The 19,169-nt window shown below is 37.1% G+C and overlaps 1 protein-coding gene across 2 annotated transcripts in view; it reads left to right on the forward strand.

The window, feature by feature from the left end:
- The window catches only part of tmtc1 (transmembrane O-mannosyltransferase targeting cadherins 1), a 33,415-nt gene that overhangs the window by 11,447 nt on the left and 2,799 nt on the right, over nt 1-19,169 (forward strand). Inside the window, exons 5-18 of one of the 2 annotated variants that reach the window (XM_043237734.1) lie at nt 4,285-4,366; nt 5,235-5,338; nt 6,522-6,600; nt 6,681-6,791; nt 10,222-10,343; nt 12,716-12,883; nt 13,886-13,999; nt 14,180-14,323; nt 14,834-14,942; nt 15,076-15,178; nt 16,057-16,192; nt 16,299-16,443; nt 17,714-17,851; nt 18,242-18,364. In XM_043237734.1, coding sequence (XP_043093669.1) covers nt 4,285-4,366; nt 5,235-5,338; nt 6,522-6,600; nt 6,681-6,791; nt 10,222-10,343; nt 12,716-12,883; nt 13,886-13,999; nt 14,180-14,323; nt 14,834-14,942; nt 15,076-15,178; nt 16,057-16,192; nt 16,299-16,443; nt 17,714-17,851; nt 18,242-18,364 — 1,678 coding nt within the window. The remainder of the gene's footprint in view (nt 1-4,284; nt 4,367-5,234; nt 5,339-6,521; nt 6,601-6,680; nt 6,792-10,221; nt 10,344-12,715; nt 12,884-13,885; nt 14,000-14,179; nt 14,324-14,833; nt 14,943-15,075; nt 15,179-16,056; nt 16,193-16,298; nt 16,444-17,713; nt 17,852-18,241; nt 18,365-19,169) is intronic. The other variant, XM_043237735.1, reaches the window with a different exon arrangement.

Raw genomic sequence — 19,169 nt, forward strand, 5'->3', positions numbered from 1 at the left:
AGCGTGCTACGAGTGACCGACGCACATTCATCACATGCAGTCGGATCACATAGCACAGACACTCTTTAAATTCATTAGGAGACGGTTAAAGATCGGCAGTCCCTGGATAGACATCGACTATTGTATAAAATTAGCTTAGCTCATCAAGACAACCTAATGCATGCCGACACAAAGTCTGACCTTGGGTAGTGACCTTTCGGGGAACCGATTTTCTATGATGCATTTCCGTATTCCGTTCTGCTGTCTTTTTTTCCTCAAAGAAAATCCCTTTCAAGTATTTCCGAGCAGGTTCAAATATGCTGCAGAATACATCTGCTTTGCATTAAAAAAATATGTATATAATACAATCATCTATTTGTTGCGTGACCGCAAATGGCAAAATGTTGATTACTATTTACTGGATACAGGTGGACCAGTCCAATCAAAGCGGATTAGTTTTTCACTTCTTTTATCATTTAAAGAATCTTCCTGTTTGACTGGTACCAAACCAATTGTGAGCAGACGATCTCGCTAAAGATATCGCATATCTGTGATGGAGAATACACAAAGCAATCTTCCAATTACAGCTCAGCTCTTTCGTTCGGCTGTGGCGGTAATTGGCATTCAAAAAGAGTCAATCAGGCGAGACAAACAGCAATCGCTCTCCCGACTCGACCCCAAACTCTCTCATTCTCTCTCTCTCTCTTTTCGCCTCAACCTCATTTGCTTCAATTACAGTCTCAGCTACTTAAAATGTGCTCTGTGTCCAGTGGGTCTTCACTCTCTGAGAGTGTGAAAAGCCGAACAAAGGGACTCATCAGTGAGTGGAAAATAGATAGGGACCCCTTGACTGGCCCTTGGGTTCTCATTACTGAAGGAGACACACGACTGAGATACCAGGCTGATCTCTGAGTGCTGCGTGCAAACGTTACACCCACATTTACACACACAATCCCATACCCCCTCCTAATAGGTTGCTGTCCCAGACTTGTCATTTTGATGGTGTTTAGAAATGCCTTTTTCGTGGTTTTCTTTTGACATTGACATTAACAGCCCTGACAGCATTTTAACGGCAGTCGCATAGGAACACCTCAGAAACCACTCAGAATAAACTGCAGCATCTGTGATATAGTTTGCATCCGTATATATATCATATTGCAGTAATGCATTATGTTGTCTGGATCGCTACAGCACTTGAGTTATGTTCACTGCCGGCGATGTTTCTACAGTTAAGTCTATCGGCGTTTCCATGTGTTCGGCAGAGATCAAAAACACAAGACATGCATCTATTTCTCCGCATTAGTAACAGAGCACATAACCTCGGGGACAGCAGAGACCTCACAGATAAACATGACATCAAACATCCAGTAGCAAGCTCCTTTAATCCATTATTAAGACATTTAATATGGATAATCTGATGTTTGTAGCATTTATTTGTTTACTTGCATGGCTGTGCCACATTTCACAAATGCTGATATGAATCACGTGGTTGTAAAAGCTATTGGATATGCTTATGAAATGAAATGTAAAGTGGGTTTAGCATTTATTTTTATGTTCAATTATTATTTACTTATTTTTAATTCCTTCTTACTTCAAAGGTTTTCGGATGTATCTCGGAATGACCCTTTAACATGATTTCAATGTAAATTGTTAAAAATCCTTACATTTGAACCATGTTACCTTTTCATTGTTCTAGAACATTTCTTTAAGTCACTCTCTTTTTTTTCTTATTTAATGTTTATTCAGTGATAATGACATAACAGAAATTGTGGTTGTTTAGACATTTTCCGGATTTAAGGATCAGCATTACCTTTGTGATTGATTGTTTTTTTTATGAACTTTGACTTCCTCAGGTTGATTTTTCTAATGATTGAACACCTCTTTTTACTAACCATCTGTTGGAAAAAAGTACTATAAATACTTAAAAAAATAAAAATGAGGATTTTTCATTTTGTACCCCATGCAATGAAATTACCATGTATATTTATTATGTTATTTGATTATTACACTTATAGGAATATTTATGAGCTAATCATTAGGCATCATAGTAAAAGGATGTTAAAAGACACAGCAGAAAAGAGCATCCGTGACACTTATACAAAACATGTGACATGGGCTGTGGATCGCTGGCAGGAATGATAACATTCTGCAGCCTTAAAGAACAGCAAAGGAAAGATTCCTCTCTCCGTCTGCATCTCCCTCTGGGGAATGAGGGCTCTGCAGCTTTATTTGATTTTCAAAAGTGCCCATAAACCTTTGCCACTACCCGTGACCCTGGGGAGGACATGAGACACAACCCCTCTCTCTCTCTCTCTCTCACACACACACATGCACACACACACACACACAGTGTGAAGTGTGTGATTGTGACTGATAGTTGTCGTAATGCCTGCAGACATGCTGTCTCTCAGTGTACGTTTTAGTGTGTGTGTGTGTGTGTGTGTTTGTGTGTGCAGTAAAGGGGGTGGAGTATCTTCTGCGGGCTTTGTTATTATTAAATGCATAAGCCGACACTTGTTTTCTCTGCTGTATCTCTACACCACTGCAATATTCATAAGAGTGTCAATTAAGAATGCCCCTGAAACACCTGACATGAACTAAATAAATGTTCCTAATTTCATTAACATGATTGTTTATCTGCGTTTGTACTGCTTGGTGCAGACATGCAATAAATTCCCTTATTTCTCATTTCTGTAATTCATTTAATGGCACAGCAGATGTTGACATTTTATTTGTATATTCATAGTTCGGTTTCTAATTATTCTTGGTTGCAAAAATGTACAAATTGGAGACATTTAAAATGAAACTGCATTCGCAACTCGTTTTATTGCCATAAGGTGACATGTTTCTAAATGAAAGAGCGTGTTTAATGAGGAACAAATGCCAGGCAGGGTTTAATTTCATCCACAGGATTTAATTCCTGTGCTAGTTTGCATTTTGTGTAAGACTCCTCCCCTTCTGACGCACAGCCAGCACCCATTGGCTGAAACTTGATGGCGAAAGTCATTTTGTATTGTGAAAGTGTTTATATTGTGGTGAAATCTACATTTTATCTTTTAAATATTTTGGAATAACATGCGCAGTTGAATCATTTACAATAAAACTGGGTACTTTTTCATTGGTTAAAAGTTGGTGGCCCTGGTGATGTGATCAGAAAAGTTGTTTTAGAGGCGGAGAAACACCATTAAGGCTGTTTGTACTTTTGAATAGCATGCACTGATGAATCAGTTCATGGGAATGTGAATTAATTACTTCAAATTAAAATCAATGATACTTAAAATCAATAAACAATTATTGTTTAGGCTACACTTTATTTTGATAGTCCACTTTAGACTTTCCACTATTTTTTTCTAACTACATGTCAACTAATTCTCATTATTTTGCATATCTGCTGGCTCTCTGAGTAGACTGTTAGGTTTAGGGTTAGTAGAATATGTTGACATATACTTGCAGAATTTCTCATAATCAGTATGTTGTATGTTGTGGACCCATTAAGACCGTTATTGAGCAGACAGTCTATTAATATTACTGACTGCTAGTTGACATATACAGTAGTTGCAAAGTCATTGCAAGTGGATTATTAAAATAAAGTGTTACCATTGTTGATATAAAACCCCTCCCTGTTTTTTTACATCTTGTCATTTTTCTTGGAACCAGACAAAAACGGCACAAAATGGAAATAGCAATAAAAGGCGAGGATAGAGGCGGGAGGCTTGCGTTTTTTAAAATACAGTGCTGTCTTTGAGCCTGGTTACTGATCCCTGGAGTACAATACGCTCTGAAAATCACTGATTCACACACGCACACACACACACACAGTCATTAAGCCCAGCTCTCTGCAGTTCTTTACTGAATCAATCAGCAAAAGTGCGATGTACGGCCTCAGCTCCTCTCCTCCCCCACCTCCTTCTCACGCCTCTTCTTTTCTTCCATTCATCTCACCCACATTTCCAGTCAAAGCTGTCATGGTGTCATGTCACGCTGAATTAAAATTCACTGTACATCCCTGCACTCTCAAAGAAGGATGATGCCGTTCCAGTTTAGAGTGGCATTTTAAAATCTTTTAATAAGGACTGTGAGAGTGTGTGTATGTGTGTGTGTGTCTTTTCATTCGTTTTCTTCCAGCTCTGCTTTCCAAGATGGAGAGGTAATTAATTGAAAGCAGCAGTAAACAGATTAATATACCCGTGAAGTAATTCGCTGATGGTTTGATTAAGTCAGTAATGAATGAAAATGAGTTCATCAGCTGATTGAGTTACGGAGTCGTTAAACGACTGTCACATCTGGTTATGCTTTTCGTTCCAGGCACCTGTCGCGCTCCGGGTTGAAGGAGCTCGTCGGAAATTCCAGTCCGTTCGTCAAACGAGCTTGCATCATCTCGCTACATGTAAGTAGCTAGGTTTTCACTGCCAAATGTAGCAATGCTTCTCTTCTGGCAAAGCACCCTCTGAGTTTGGCTCTTTTTCTTTATCCTGTGATGTGACTTAGTGGTTAAAGATCTGTGAGCTGTGTTTTATTTATATGTTAGAAGAGAAAAATCAGGCTTTTAGTTCATGTCTGTTACTTTTGAGCTTATCTATATGCTAGCAGTCTACTAAAAGCTGGCAGATACGTGCTTTTAAAATTCAGCGTGTTTATCCTCTTGGAAAATGAACCCCGCCCCCCTCATTTGCTTTCAGGGGTTTATGCACATTTTTGTCGAAAAAGTGCCCTTTAAACAGGCTTTGTATCCCTCCATCTAATAACATTAGCAATCAAATTTTATTAATAGGGTTTCTCAAACCTATTTGTCAGCTCAACTGCATTTTTTTTTTTGTTGTTGTTAAAGGAACACTCCACTTTTTTTGGAAATATATTCATTCTCTAACTCTCCCAACTCAAGTTAATAAGTTGAGTTTTACTATTTTGGAATCTTTTCAGCCGATCTCGGGGTCTGGCAAAAGGACTTTTAGCATAGATCATTGAATCCGATTAGACCAGTAGCATCATGTTCAAAAATGACCAAAGAGTCTCGATATTTTTTCTGTTTAAAACTTGACTCTTCTATAGTTACATTGTGTACTGAGAGCGGTGGAAAATTAAAAGTTGCAATTTTACAACAGATGAGAAAACGGTTTCTTATTAACTCTAACATAAAATTTTTTTTAATAATGTGAATTTTTGTACATTTGTACTATTTACAAATTTGAACATTTGTACTATTTAATGTATTTAGATTTAGATCGCATATGTGCAAACCGCATGTTTTTCTGTAGGTTACAGTCATCATGTCTTTACGCTTGTGGTTGATGGGTGGATCCATGCCGCTGTTCTCAGAGCAAGACAATCCGGCGTCCTTCTCTCCATATCTGCTCACCAGGTTGGTCTGACTGTCTTCCTTCACACATCTTCAACTTAAAACTGTTAAGAAAAACATGTTCTCACCCGCTAAAGACTGTATGTTAAAGCCAGTATGAGGTTTGATGTGATTTGAAACGTACACAAAAGCAGGAAAACCTTGACATTTCCTCCAGTTGATAAATAACAGAGGGAGAACTGTAATTTTACTCGTAGTACTTAAGCATTTTTGTCTGTATTCGTAATTGTGAAGTATTTTTATGAGCGTATGACTTGGTCTTCCATCATTGCCAAAGGACCATTAATATTTTATGTGGATATGCATGACATTTCTTAACAGCTTCTTAAAATACCAATGTTACGACATGTTTGGGTTTAGATTTTACCTAAGTCAGGAAGAAAGTGTCCAAAACACAAGAGCAACACTCTGGCAACTGCCCAGGGCTGCGTTTTCCAAAAGCATCATAAGCCCAAGTTGATCGTAGCACCATTGGTTTCAGTGAGTTTACGATGTACTTAAGCTTTTTTGGAAACACAGCCCAGAACATCTTAGCATTATGATGGTGACTTCAGCTTTCACATTCATTGATTAAAAAAAAAAAAAAAAAAAAAAAGTTTTATAACTTTTTTTAACCCTTGTTTTTTGGATTGTTGGTTCTTTCTGCTGAAAATTCGTATTAATGTTATCATTGGACTAAAACCTAATGACTGCTCCGACAGAGTGAACAAAATTAGGTAACACTTTAGTATAGGGAGCAATTATTAACATATATTTTTTTAGTAATTCTATATCATATTCTATATCTCAATCCTACCCAATACCTGAACTTAAACTACCTTACTAACTATTAATAAGCAGCAAATCAGGAGTTCACTGAGGCAAAAGTTGTATTTAATGGTTTCTTGATAAATAAATAGGTAATACATTTTGCTACATTATTGCATTATTATTTCATCTACTTGTTTTTGTTTGTTTTTTTAATTGATCTTACGTTTTTGGAGTAAAACAACTCAGATTTAGACTTATTCAGATCAGTAAGGCCTATGGACAATCAGTTCCTGAAAGAACTTCAAAACCAATTCAATTAATTGAGTGGGTTAAGATTTTAAGCACAGCAAAAGAGTTAAAATGTCTATATATTTATTAAATTCATTTTTACATTTATTCAATTATTTAACCAGAGCATGATGCCCTGTCTTTTCAGGTTTCTTACATACTGTTATCTGCTCTCCTTCAATGCCTGGCTCTTACTGGCTCCCACAGTGCTTTGCTACGACTGGCAGGTAAATGGCATCAACATAAACACACAGCGGCCGCTACATTTGATGGAATGTTTGATGACCGCTTGGGTTGTGATTGACAGGTGGGCAGCATTCCGTTAGTGGAGTCTCTATGGGACGGACGGAATATCGCTTCCCTGGCTTTGGCTTTCGTCATGCTGGCGCTGAGCCTGAACTGTGTTACACGCCTACAGGTGAGCGCGCGCACACACACACAGAAACACACGCACACATAAGCATTTCCACATGTCAAGTCAACCGCGTTCTGTCATGAAAAACACACACGCAAACGTAGCTTAGACGTAGACGTAAAAGCCTTCGCTCGTGCTGTCTCACACCCCCCCGTTCTTCATTCCCGCCGCAATTCTTGGCGACCCATCGCCATGGCAACATGTGAAAAATAGCAGCGATTTGTGTAAATGAGTGCAAACGCTCACGTGAAGCAGATGTTTGCCGTGAGCTAATGCACACATTGTGCACGAAGTGAGATGCTTTTTTTTTTTTTTTATCAGCACTTCAGGCGATTATTCTGCTCATCTCTATCTCGCAGTTTTTGTGAGGCACATATGCTGACGGAGAAATTCTTCATATATCATTTTCATATGGCATATGAATACGATTTTAGCATCAAAGAAAAAGTCCCGCACACCATTTCAGTCAAAGAGCATCTTCAGGCATTTTAAAACTTTGCCGTTGCAATCAAAGACCTTCATTAAGCACATTCAAACTTTTCAATGTGCCTAAATAATGCATTTCTTTTTGTTCATTTCCTTAGTCTCAAATGCACTAGTGTTTTTATTTGTGGTGTGTTTATGATATAGTGCATGCAGGTTTTTTTCAGCGAATTACGCAAAAAGCCCACGAGTACGAAAAAACATTTAAGAAAATAGCAAAGCATAAAAGGCATATAAAACATTCACATGCTCGTTTTATAAAACATTTGAGAAACTGTGATAGAATGCCAAGCCATTGTCGAGCCCCAGAATGCTCTTTTAGTTGTTTGCCGCTGTATTGGCTCCGTCCTTGAGGGATCTTTTAGAAACGTTCGCATTTCTGCTCTCCAGTCCTCGAGTTTGTGGAAAGAAAATTATTTTTTGCGATGACTGGTCTGACTCCACGCAAAGAAACTAAGACAGAGGGAAAGTGAAAACGAAAGAGAGGGAATATTCCAGGCCCTGATCAGCAGATCTCATATCTCATATCTGACTGAATAATTCATAGTGTGTGTCTGAGACAAGCTGACAGACCAGTGTCAGTAAACTGCCTTCTCCTTTTAGTGTGAGTGTTTAATATTGAAAAAAAATATGTTTTCTCATTCAGTTTATAGAGAGAGTACTCTCAGATTTCATATTCTATGGATGTTTGACAAGTGAAATGATCCTCCAGTCCAAACATGTTCTGTATACACTAGGGCCCAAAAGTCCACAATGGATTTGAACCTGGAAAGAAACTGGCAGTTTTAAAACATTAAAGAAACATTATGACATATTTATATAACTGGCTATAGATGTTCATGCTTTCATTGAAGCCCTTTAAATCATTCTCAAACCATGCTAGCCACATGAACAAAAATATATGTATTTATAATATTAAGTTAAAATTAAAAATACAAATATAGAAGAATTGTCATTAATTACCTTTTTTGGACCTTGTTTTCTTTTTTATTAAGGACTATTTATAGCAAAATTGCAGCGGCAGCATCTTGTTTTATTATGAAACTATCTTTCTTACCTCTTGGAGGGTAATTATGATAGAAGGGAACTGAAGGACTGAAAAAAGCCAAGGTGAAAGGAATAAAGGGGCCGAGGGAAATAAGCGGGAATGAAAGCGCAGAGCTGAGAGAGATGCGTTGGTCTGTAGAGGGCCACTGAATGGAGTTTGGCCCAGTGACATTTTGGGACATGCGGGTGACCTCTGTTTGTGCTGCCATGACAACAGATGGCAACTGGCGAAAAGGATAATGCCAAAGCTATCATCATTCTCATGACCCGGCTTTAGCCCGCTAATATTTCCCAGAAAAACATAAGCTTTTAGGCTCTGTGTATATGAGCATTGTCTGGTTTTGTGTCTCTCTCTGTCTGTGTTTGCATTGCTTTCGATATTTTGTTTGTATTAATGGGACCAACAGTAATCAGATGGATTTATTGCACAAATGCACAGATTAAAATAATAAAGACAGATCAATGTATTCAATATTTTTGGATATTTTCTTTCTCTCTCTCTCTCTCTCTCTATGTATATGTATGTGTATATATTAAGACATATTAATATATCATTTTATACAATTTTCTAATAATCAAAATAAGTAACACTGTTTAACAACTTTAAAAACTGAAGTAAATAAATTAAGATTAAAGTTTTGGAAATATAGAGTGCTAAAAATAAAAACACAAAAAGAAATATAAATACGAAATTGTATGTTATTAGAAAAATGATCTGGTTAAGGTCATCTTGGTTTATTTAAACCTGGTGGCTAGTGGTCAGTGTTATTTTACCCCTTTGAACCTAAATAACAACCTATTTGACACTGGAAATTTGAACTTAAAATGAATAGCTTCTTCTGTCACTGAAATATTCCCATAGTCACATGACCAAGCTTGGCCACGCCTTTATCACGAGCGTGTTTTGGCAGGCCTCCCCCGATCAGCCGCATGGAGCTGTGTGCCAACGATTCACCCTAATGGCTTTCCAATCTGTCTCCTCAGGAATGTTTACTAGGCTAATTATCTCATGCAGAACACACAAAAACACACACAGGCCTGAGAGCGAGTCGATATTAATGATTGGTGGCCCTGAATGCTATCAGCACATATTTATACGAGCTTTTGTTTATTTCTTGACATAGTCATTGCATGTCTGCTCATTTGTTGCTGAATCTGAAGTTAATTAATGTTGCTGATGGACTGGAGGACAGAAATCAATAATAAAACATTCATATCCTGTCTGTGGATATATGAGAGAGCTTTCAGATAGTGGCTTCGGTTTTATTGTTTATTATCAGCATATCGGGCATTTGAAAGTAAACCGAGCGTGATACAGTTATGATTTCACCCTCCCCAACCTTTCTTGTTCTACCTTACATTTCATATCCAATTCATATCTGTGTATCGACTTTTTATTCTACTGCTGTCATATTTAATGAACTTATACATCAATAGAAACAAGTCTAGCTCATATTTCAAGGATACACACTCAGTACAGTAATAAAAGCATGGGAGCTCAGTATCAGCGAAGAAAAAAACCCTCTTAGTTGTGGAAATATCGCCTAGACGGTAAACAATGTGCCGGTCATGTATGACGAAAACACATGTAAATACAAAAAACACCAACAAATTAAGAAAACATCGTACTCAGAATGCAGCTAAATACAGAAAATGCTGCATATATTCTTCACAAATTACACAGACGTGCTGCAGATACTCACAGCAACTAAACACGGAAACACACCGCGCAAAATCGCAACAATAAACCAACAAATAAGAGTGTGGCTGCAGATTTTACAAAGGCAAGCTCCGCTGACATTGTCTGCAGGAAATGTAGAAAACTTTTGCTTTCTCCAACAGCAAACAGCCTCTGGTTTCTCTCTGTCTCTCTCACTTTTGCTCTGTCTCTCTCTTTCTGTAGAAGATGAAAGGAAAGGAGGTGTTGGTGGGCGTGCTGTTCCTGGTCTTTCCCTTCATCCCAGCCAGTAATCTGTTCTTCCGTGTGGGATTTGTGGTGGCGGAAAGAGTTCTCTACATGCCCAGGTTTGTGTGCGTGTGTGTGTGTGTGTGTGTGTGTGCGGATGTGCCTGTAAAAATACATCGCGAAAATGTCCTTTGAAAACATTCCTTGCTCTTCATTTGACTTTTTTTTGTAGAGCATCACAAATTTAACTTCCATTTTTCTCTCCCTCGTTCTCCTTCATCCCGCTGTGGGGATGACACACCACTGATAACAGTACATAATCTGTCTTGAGCCCTGCTTCCCACAATGCACCACTGATCTGTTATAAATGTGTGTGTTTGTGTGTTTGTGTGTGTGTGTGTGTGTGTGTGTTTGTATTTATCTAAACTGTCGAGATTAAACTGAAATTTGAACAATGAGGCGAGGGTTTTAATAGAGATCGTTCAAAAATGATCTTATTAGCTGTGAGTTGCGGTGACCTGACAAACGCCCACATACACACACGTACATGCAAGTACACACAGCATTACATCCCTGAGCACACTTAGTTATGAGTAATGAGCGGTTTGTGCTCAGTGAATTTAATGGCCTGTGTTAGGATCAGATGGGCACTTATCTTGGTGTTTAGGCGGCACTTCTCTATGCATGCTGGGTAAATATTAGTAACACTGTCTTTGTTAGTGCTAACAGCAATCGTAGTCAGGCACGTGAAGGCGGCACTGCGGCTCAGAGGCCAAACCATTTATACACACACACACACACACACACACATCAGTGTAAAGCTATGAGAGGAATGTGAGTTGCTCTCAGGCTCTGATTCACTTCAGCTGTGTCTGTGCAATAGGGGAACATTACAGTTATTATAAATCGTTAGCATTACATCATTTACTCACCGAATGGACGCTGTGCAGTGAAACGGTTGCCGTCAGAATCCACACAAGCAGTCCATCAATTAACGTCTCGTAAAGCGAAAGCTGCGTGTTTGTACGAAACAAATCTATCATTAAGACATTTTTCATTTTAAACTGTTGCTTATGGCAGAAATATAATCCATTATAACGCTTCCTCTAATTTGAAGTCGACCTCCTGTCCCCCTTTGCTTAGAGCTGTTTTCACTTGCAAGTAATGCTTTATTTGAGCATATTTCTCAGATAAAGAAATGTTTCACTTGAGAAAGCAATATCATGGATAGAAAAGTCCTATTTTAGCCAGAAGCAACAGTTTGGAGTTAAAAATATCTTATTGTTTTGTTTTTTTCACAAACAAGCTGATTTTCAATTCATAAGTCTTCGCTTCACTCATGAACTGTTTAATATAACTAATAATTCCAGTCTTTTTCAACACTATATTCTCTGTATGGACGATTTGTGTAATTTGTGTTTGACTTGATCTGTTTTTGACCGTGTCAACTGTGACACCAGTGTCTGAAAATAAACAGTGTGAGTGGTGGAATTGGATCAGTCCCTTTCCTGTGGTTAAAGGATTGAAGGGCGTTTCTTCCTTCTCATGATTACCTCCAAATATGCGTCAACAAATATGATTCACAGATGTGTCTGATTTTGGGTTTGCAATTTTAAATGATTTTGCCTTGATGCTTACCTGGTGCCAGGATTACAATATTTAATGTTTGATGACAATAGCCAATCCACGCTGCAAAAAATGAATAAAATGTAATAAATACATTAATAAATCAAACGTATTTCATAATTTACGCAATAATATTTTTGTTATATTTCTGCAATAAGTAGTATTTATGATATTTAGTATTTGTATAGTATTTTTGTATTAGCTGATTCTTAAACATTTACATTTCTCCTATTATTTAGATGCATTATAAATACACTATAACGTGTGTTTTTCTATATATGTATATATATATATATATATATATATATATATATATATATATATATATATATGTGTGTATGTACATCTCAAATATCGCATTTAGTCAAAGGAAATTATTCATTTAATTATAATTTATTTTAATTTTATTTATTTACTGTGATTTATGATTAAAAAAATAAATAAAGTCACTCCTACTTTATTAGCTTTTAATTTTAATTGTCATTCTGTCAAAAGAGCTGTATGATTTTTAACAAGCCGTTGCAATTTTAAATATTTCTTTTATTTATTATAAGTCTAGCATAAACAAACATTTCTATAGGGTGTATCACTGCTATTTTCACGAGAGTTGTCGTGTCCTATGGAAATGATTCTCTGGCTGTCTCAAATAACATTAAATACATGAGTTAACATTAAATGCTGAAACGCATTAGCCTCATAGTTGAAAATATGCAATTTTCCACCCACAATACTCTCTACAGTACATTACCTGTGGATTATAAACAAAGGTCTGTTCCAAAACTGCTTCGTGATTCGTCCATCTACGCAGTATTGCTCAAATTACAAAGGATTTTTCCATAACAACACTCTCTTTGTGTCTGTGCAGTATGGGTTACTGTGTTCTGGTGGTGCACGGCCTGAACAGACTGTATTCAGTGGTCAGTCGGTGGGGAGCAGCCGCACTAACTGTGTCCATGCTGGTCGTCCTCCTCCTCTTCTCCTGGAAGACCGTCCAGCAGAATGAGATCTGGCTCTCTAGAGAAGCCCTGTTCAGGTGTGTGGGTGTGTGAATGTTCATATTCACATCCTGCTGGAAGATCCAGAATTAACCAGTTTAAGATGAACGCTGGATTCAGCACTAGTACTAGTTTCAAGCTGGTCAGTGTTGGTTTAGGTGAATTATACATTAGTCAACATTTAGTTCACTACGTTTGTAAAGATGAACTAAGAATGAACAATACTTCTACAGCATTTATCAATCTCGGTTAATGTTAATTTCAGCATTTACTAATAAAGTTTTGTTTGTTAGCATTAGTTAATGCACTAGGAACTAACAAGTGCATTTTTATAACCTAACATTAACAAATATTAATAAAGAGTATAATAGATGTAGTGTTCATTGTTCATTCATGTTAATTAATACATTAACAAATGTTAACAAAAGACAACTCATTGTAAAGTGTTACCATATTTTCTGTTTTCAAAAAAAAAAAAATAAAATATATATATATATATATATATATATATATATATATATATATATATATATATATATATATATATATATATATATATATTGTATAGAATTTTTCATTTTGTTCACATAAGGTGAACAAAATGAAAATTAGCTTGGTACTAAGTAAGTAAAGGGTTATTTTAAAAAACAGGTGTTTTAAAATACTTTTAGGTAACTATAATAACCCTTATTTTTCATTTTTGTTCATTTTGTTTTAATTAAACATTTTATTTAAGTTTTTTTTATTTTGCTGTGTTTTGTCATTTGCATTTTTTTTAAATGTGAGTATAATTTTTTATCATTTTTATTTCACTATTTAATTTGAAGTAGTACTTAATTAGTAAGTTAAGCTGAACTAATGGCAATGGAAAATGTTGCAAACAAAGGCTTTGGTAACTGTGATAACCCTGGTTATTTTTTTATGTTTTTTATGAGATTTAGCATAGAGTGTTGTACCCTTTGGATTTTTGTCCTTTCAAATCGAAATGTTTTTTCTTTCTCTGTGCCGTTCCGATCTGTTTTTTTTCCCTCTGCCGTCAGATCTGGCATTCAGACTTTACCTCACAATGCTAAAGTTCATTACAACTATGCCAACTTCCTGAAGGACAGAGGACGAAACCAAGAAGCCATTTATCATTATAAAACGGCCCTTAGGTAAGTGTGTTTATGCGAGCATGGGAATAATTTGACACTGAATGGTTTTGTCTGATGACGGAAACATTTCCAATTGCCAAAATACACCTTAATACCCCAGTTTCCTTTATACTTTGGTTAAGAACCAGTGCTTTCATTTGATTATGTAAATCCGTAAATTGCCTCTGTGTTTTTGTATAGACTGTACCCTCGACATGCCAGTGCTCTGAATAATCTGGGCACCCTGACTCACCAGGCAGAGGAGGCTGAAGTTTATTACAGGAGAGCGCTGGATATTAACCCTCAACACAACAGAGCTCTCTTCAACCTGGGCAACCTTCTGAAGTAAATACATCAGTTCCTCACCTTCTGAAGTAAATCATTTGGAAACCCCTTTTTCCGCCACTGAATAAAACATAAAAAGGCAATTATGAGTTTTTATCACACAATTATGCCTTTTATTCTCAATTATATCTTGCAATTCTGACTTTTGTCAGCATTGTGAGAAAAAAAAAAATCTAAATTGTAAGTTAGAAAGTCGGAACAAAGACTATTTTCTTATTTCTTTGTATCTCACAATAACTCGCGTAACGTAACTCACAATTGCTTGTCACGGATGTGTGTAACCTTCGGAGGCAAATACACAAATGCTATTGCAATATTACTGAAAATCTGGGAATTCTGCTTTCGTGTGCCGTATGCCAAGGCTGGAAAGCAGCCAGGTTCACCCAAATGCTGGAAAGGATAAAAATAGCGTTTGATGTTGTGGTTCGCAGAAGTAATTTCGTGTTTTTTGCGCTGCTGCGTTCAGTTTCAGTGTGCAAGGAAGAGGATGATGGTGATATTGTTTTGCAGGTCTCAGGGGAAGGAGGAAGAGGCGGAGAGGATGTTAAAGGAATCGATTCGTTTCGGTCCCCATTTTGCTGATGCGTACTCCAGCCTGGCCTCTCTATATGCTGACCAGGTCTTTCTCTCTGTCACTTGTGCTCGTAAACGATACTCATACGAAGATACTCGTACAAAACTTTTTTTTTTTTTTTGCAATAACCTGCTAAAGGCCACATTTAATCTATACGTTTTCCCCTAATTTTGTGTAGGGACATTCAAAAGAAGCAAATGAAATTTATACCAAGGGTATTGAGAACTGCCCCGACAGTTCTGACCTCCATAACAACTATGGTGTGTTCCTGGTGGACACGGGTAAGAAACTTCTACGACTCTTTAAACTAGATCAGCCATGATGCTGTTTTGAAGGGACTGCTGTGAAGATCTTTGTTTCTGTTTGTATATGACCATACATCTTCTTTTTCCCAGAGATGTTCTCTTTTTGAACCTGAAAAATGTGTCTGACCAGGCAAAATGTCCAGGATTTAGCTTCTGCTTTCTAAAGTCACCCTTTACCGTGTGCTTTTTTTGCATTAAAACCCTGCACCGCACTGTTTTTTTAATCTTGCTCCCAATGTCTGCCATTTTAATGCTGAATATAATTTTCTCGCATCAGGGAGCTGCCATCAGTATATATTTAAAGTATTTAAATCACTTTGGATGCAGCTCGTGATGGATGCAGGGTTGCCAAATCTGCTCATTTTAAACTGTTGTGGCAGGTTGATTTTCTCCCATGGGTTGAAGGTTTGAAATTTTCGCTGAGATTACATTCGTTTTGAAATCTTGCATTGAAACTTTTTGCATTTTACCTACAGTGTGATATAACTGTGGTGGTAGACGTTGAGATGTGTGAAGAATGGCCACTGGTAGGACGCCTTTTATCTGTGTTTAAAATCAATCTGGAAAACGGTGACTGTAAAATACACCCCCGTCCCCTTTGGGTCTGAACGACGCCATTCATTCGCACAGAAACATGCAGAACATGCAGAATTTACATTTAAATTGTATTTTTCTGCTTAATATTCACATCTTGGTTAAAGTGCTGCTCTTGATTTATCCATTCAGAATTTGTCAAATTCCGTGACGTTCCGCATTATGCAGTAAAATTCCGTTTTTATGATCGTTATCATCAGGCCCTACACGTGTGTTATGTTACATGCAGCCTACGCCTTACCTGGCTGTCTCCGTTTTAGGTCATGGGGATCGTGCAGCCTTTCATTACCAGGAAGCTGTGCGTCTCAAGCCATCTCACTATGTTGCCATGGTGAACCTGGGTCGTCTTCTTCGCTCGTCCAATGACAATAAAGAGGCAGAGCTATGGTACAAAAGGTAAGATGAGATCAAATGAAACCGAATAGTGTAAACGATGTATCCAGCTTCCACAGCTAGATCTCAGGTGGATGGGTGTGTGTGTGTGTGTGTGTGTGTCTCTCAGGGCACTGCAAGTGGTTCGTAAAGTGGATATCCTGACCCCTCTTGGGGCTTTATACTACAACACCGGTAGATACGAGGAGGCACTGGAGGTTTACAGAGAGGCGGCCACACTTCAGCCCGAGAGCACTGATATCTGGCTCGCCCTGGTGAGATTAGTCACTATTTTAGCAAAAAACCATATGCTTTCTCAGCTATTAATTTTTTTTGTCAATACAACAGTTTTGGTTAAGTTTGGTATGGTTTTAGAGGGTTTATTCACACAAAAAAATTAAACTTGCTGTTAATTTACTCGCCCCCAGGCCATCCAAGATGCAGGTGGCTTTTTTTTCTTGAGTAGAACAGCTTTGTAGCTAAAACTGCGGTGCTTGGTGATTCAGAAAATGCAAGTCAGTTTTTGAGAATTAAACAAAGGCGTATTTAAGGAACACAAAATTAATACCCAAGGCTCTTGGCGATATATTCAGGCATCGTCAAGCGTAACAATCAGTCTGTGCAAGAAGCTGAAAGTTATTTGGAAAGTCATGAATGCAGAACCTCAGTCAAATAGTCTGGAGTTTTACCCTTATGTAAAAAGGCTAGTTTATTGACTTTATATGCTTTAGACATGCAAAACATCCACATTTCATATAATTATATATACATTACATGTATGTCATTGTATGATTACATAAATGAACTAAAGAACTGAACCAGGTAATAGAAACAATGTACAGCAGAATTAGATTTCCCCATTTCCTCAGACTAAGGATTGCAGGCAGTAATGTAGTGAATAATATTCAGTTTCTTGCACAGACCGATTATTTTACTTCATAAGACCTCAATACATCGCCAGGAGCCACAGGTATTCATTTTGTGAAAATGATTCCAATTATATTGTTTCTATATGTTTTTTTCCCGATATAGTTATAGTTATAGTGATGTGGTCTCTGCTGTTCTTTAATATTAAGAATGATTTTTAGAACTATAACAGGTCTTTATTTTTTCTTCCTTAACTGTTCGTTCCGATTATTCTGATTATTTTGTTTATATTTAAAAGACAATAAAAAGTTGATCATAAAAGAAATGTAAAAAACATGCAGCATTTCTATTTATGAATCACCAAGGATCACGGTTTTAGCCAAAAATGTTCTGTTCTACTGACAAAAAAAAAATCTCAGCTGAGCAAATTAACAGCACTTTTTCATTTTCGGTCAAAATATCCCTTTAATTTGTCGGCATTGGCATTGGTCTTTTGAAAGCGGTTTGCTTGGAGTGTTTGAAAGCTCAGAACGTCAGCTTAATTGAGTCTCCGCAGACCCTTCACTGTGATTCACATCACCGCCTTAAGAAGCGCAGGCCGGGACCTCTCAGGTTCCTTTCTGGTTGCTCTTTCATTCCCTCCTTCCTTTTTTGTCTCTTCCCATCTCGTCTCCACAGGCGCAGGTTTTAGCTATGGCGGGTCGATCTGGGGAGGCCGAGAAAATGACCCAGGGCGTCATTTCAAAGACCAGCAACTGCATTGAATGTTACCGCTTGTTGTCTGCCATCTACAGCAAACAAGGCAACCATACAGAGGTGAGTGCGCATGCCTTTGTGTGAGCCAATTCATGCACACTCTCTTTTATTGCTCCCGTACTCAAATGAAAAACACAAACACAAGGTTTTTTCATCTCATTTGTTGTTGTGAATCAATTCATCCCTTATCTTAATTTTGCCCGGGTCCAATTTCACCACTGCATTCGGCAGTTCAAAGAACATTTTATTGAATCTCAGTGAGGCGTCTTAGACTAGAATAAATTGCACGTAATTTCTTTTTATTACTCATGCCTTTACTCATTACTTTATTACTCAGTTTAACGGTTCTCTGCCTCAAAGAGAAATCTCTATGCCTCCTGAGAGGCAAAGAGACTCAGGAAAAAGAAGTTTAGATTAATGAGTGTGTGTGTGTGTGTGTGTGTGTTTCAGGCGTTGGATGCGTTGAAGACAGCACTGCAGCAGGAGCCGTCAGACCCCGGGGTGAGGGCAGAGCTGCACTTCTCGATGGGAAACCAGCTCAGAGAGATGAACGAACTCGATCGAGCCTTCCAGGTAACTTCACCTGCAGCTGTCAGTTTGAGCGAAGAGCTCTTCAAATATTTCCTTTCTTCAGATTCTTGGTTGCTGAGTCTTAGCTTGCCTATAGACAGTTCACCGCACGGTTGATGCGTATTAGACGGAAACATTGCAAGAGCTTTACCCAAATGGAAAGCTTTCATTTGATTTTACAGATTTATACGAAACCCAAGAGCAACGGTATACAGGTTTTTTTAACAGCCTTCTGAGAAGCAGAAGATTTGAGGCTTATTTTTTTTTTTTTTTTTTCAGAATAAATTGATTTACTTTTTAACTTCTAGTATTTTTCAGACAGAAATATTCCTGTAAAGAAAATAAAGCCTTAACTTGGGACAGTAAATATTTTTTTTATTACAATATATTCTCAATAGCTTGTAAAAAATAAATAAATAAACAAAAATATGTAATGCAATGTAAAGGAAGAAAATAATGCAAATAAAAGTGTGATTTTTAAATATATCAACATGAATAATAAATTGTAATAATTATTTTTATTCTTTAAATACAATTAAATGTATTTACAGTTATTGTGTAAACATCATATTAATCAAAATGAGTGTCTAAAACACAATTGCAAAAATTCTCAAAAATAATGCTAATATTAATAAAATGGGGGTGATTTTTTCAGAATTTTCTATGCATTAGAATAATAGTAAGGTTTTTGATTTTTTTATATATATATATATATATATATATATATATATATATATATATATATGTGCAGTTAATATAGAAATGCAGTTAATACAAAAATAACTTTTAAAAAGATTTTATTTTAGGT

Source organism: Puntigrus tetrazona, chromosome 4 (genome assembly GCF_018831695.1).
Source record: "Puntigrus tetrazona isolate hp1 chromosome 4, ASM1883169v1, whole genome shotgun sequence".
Taxonomy (NCBI): domain Eukaryota; kingdom Metazoa; phylum Chordata; class Actinopteri; order Cypriniformes; family Cyprinidae; genus Puntigrus; species Puntigrus tetrazona.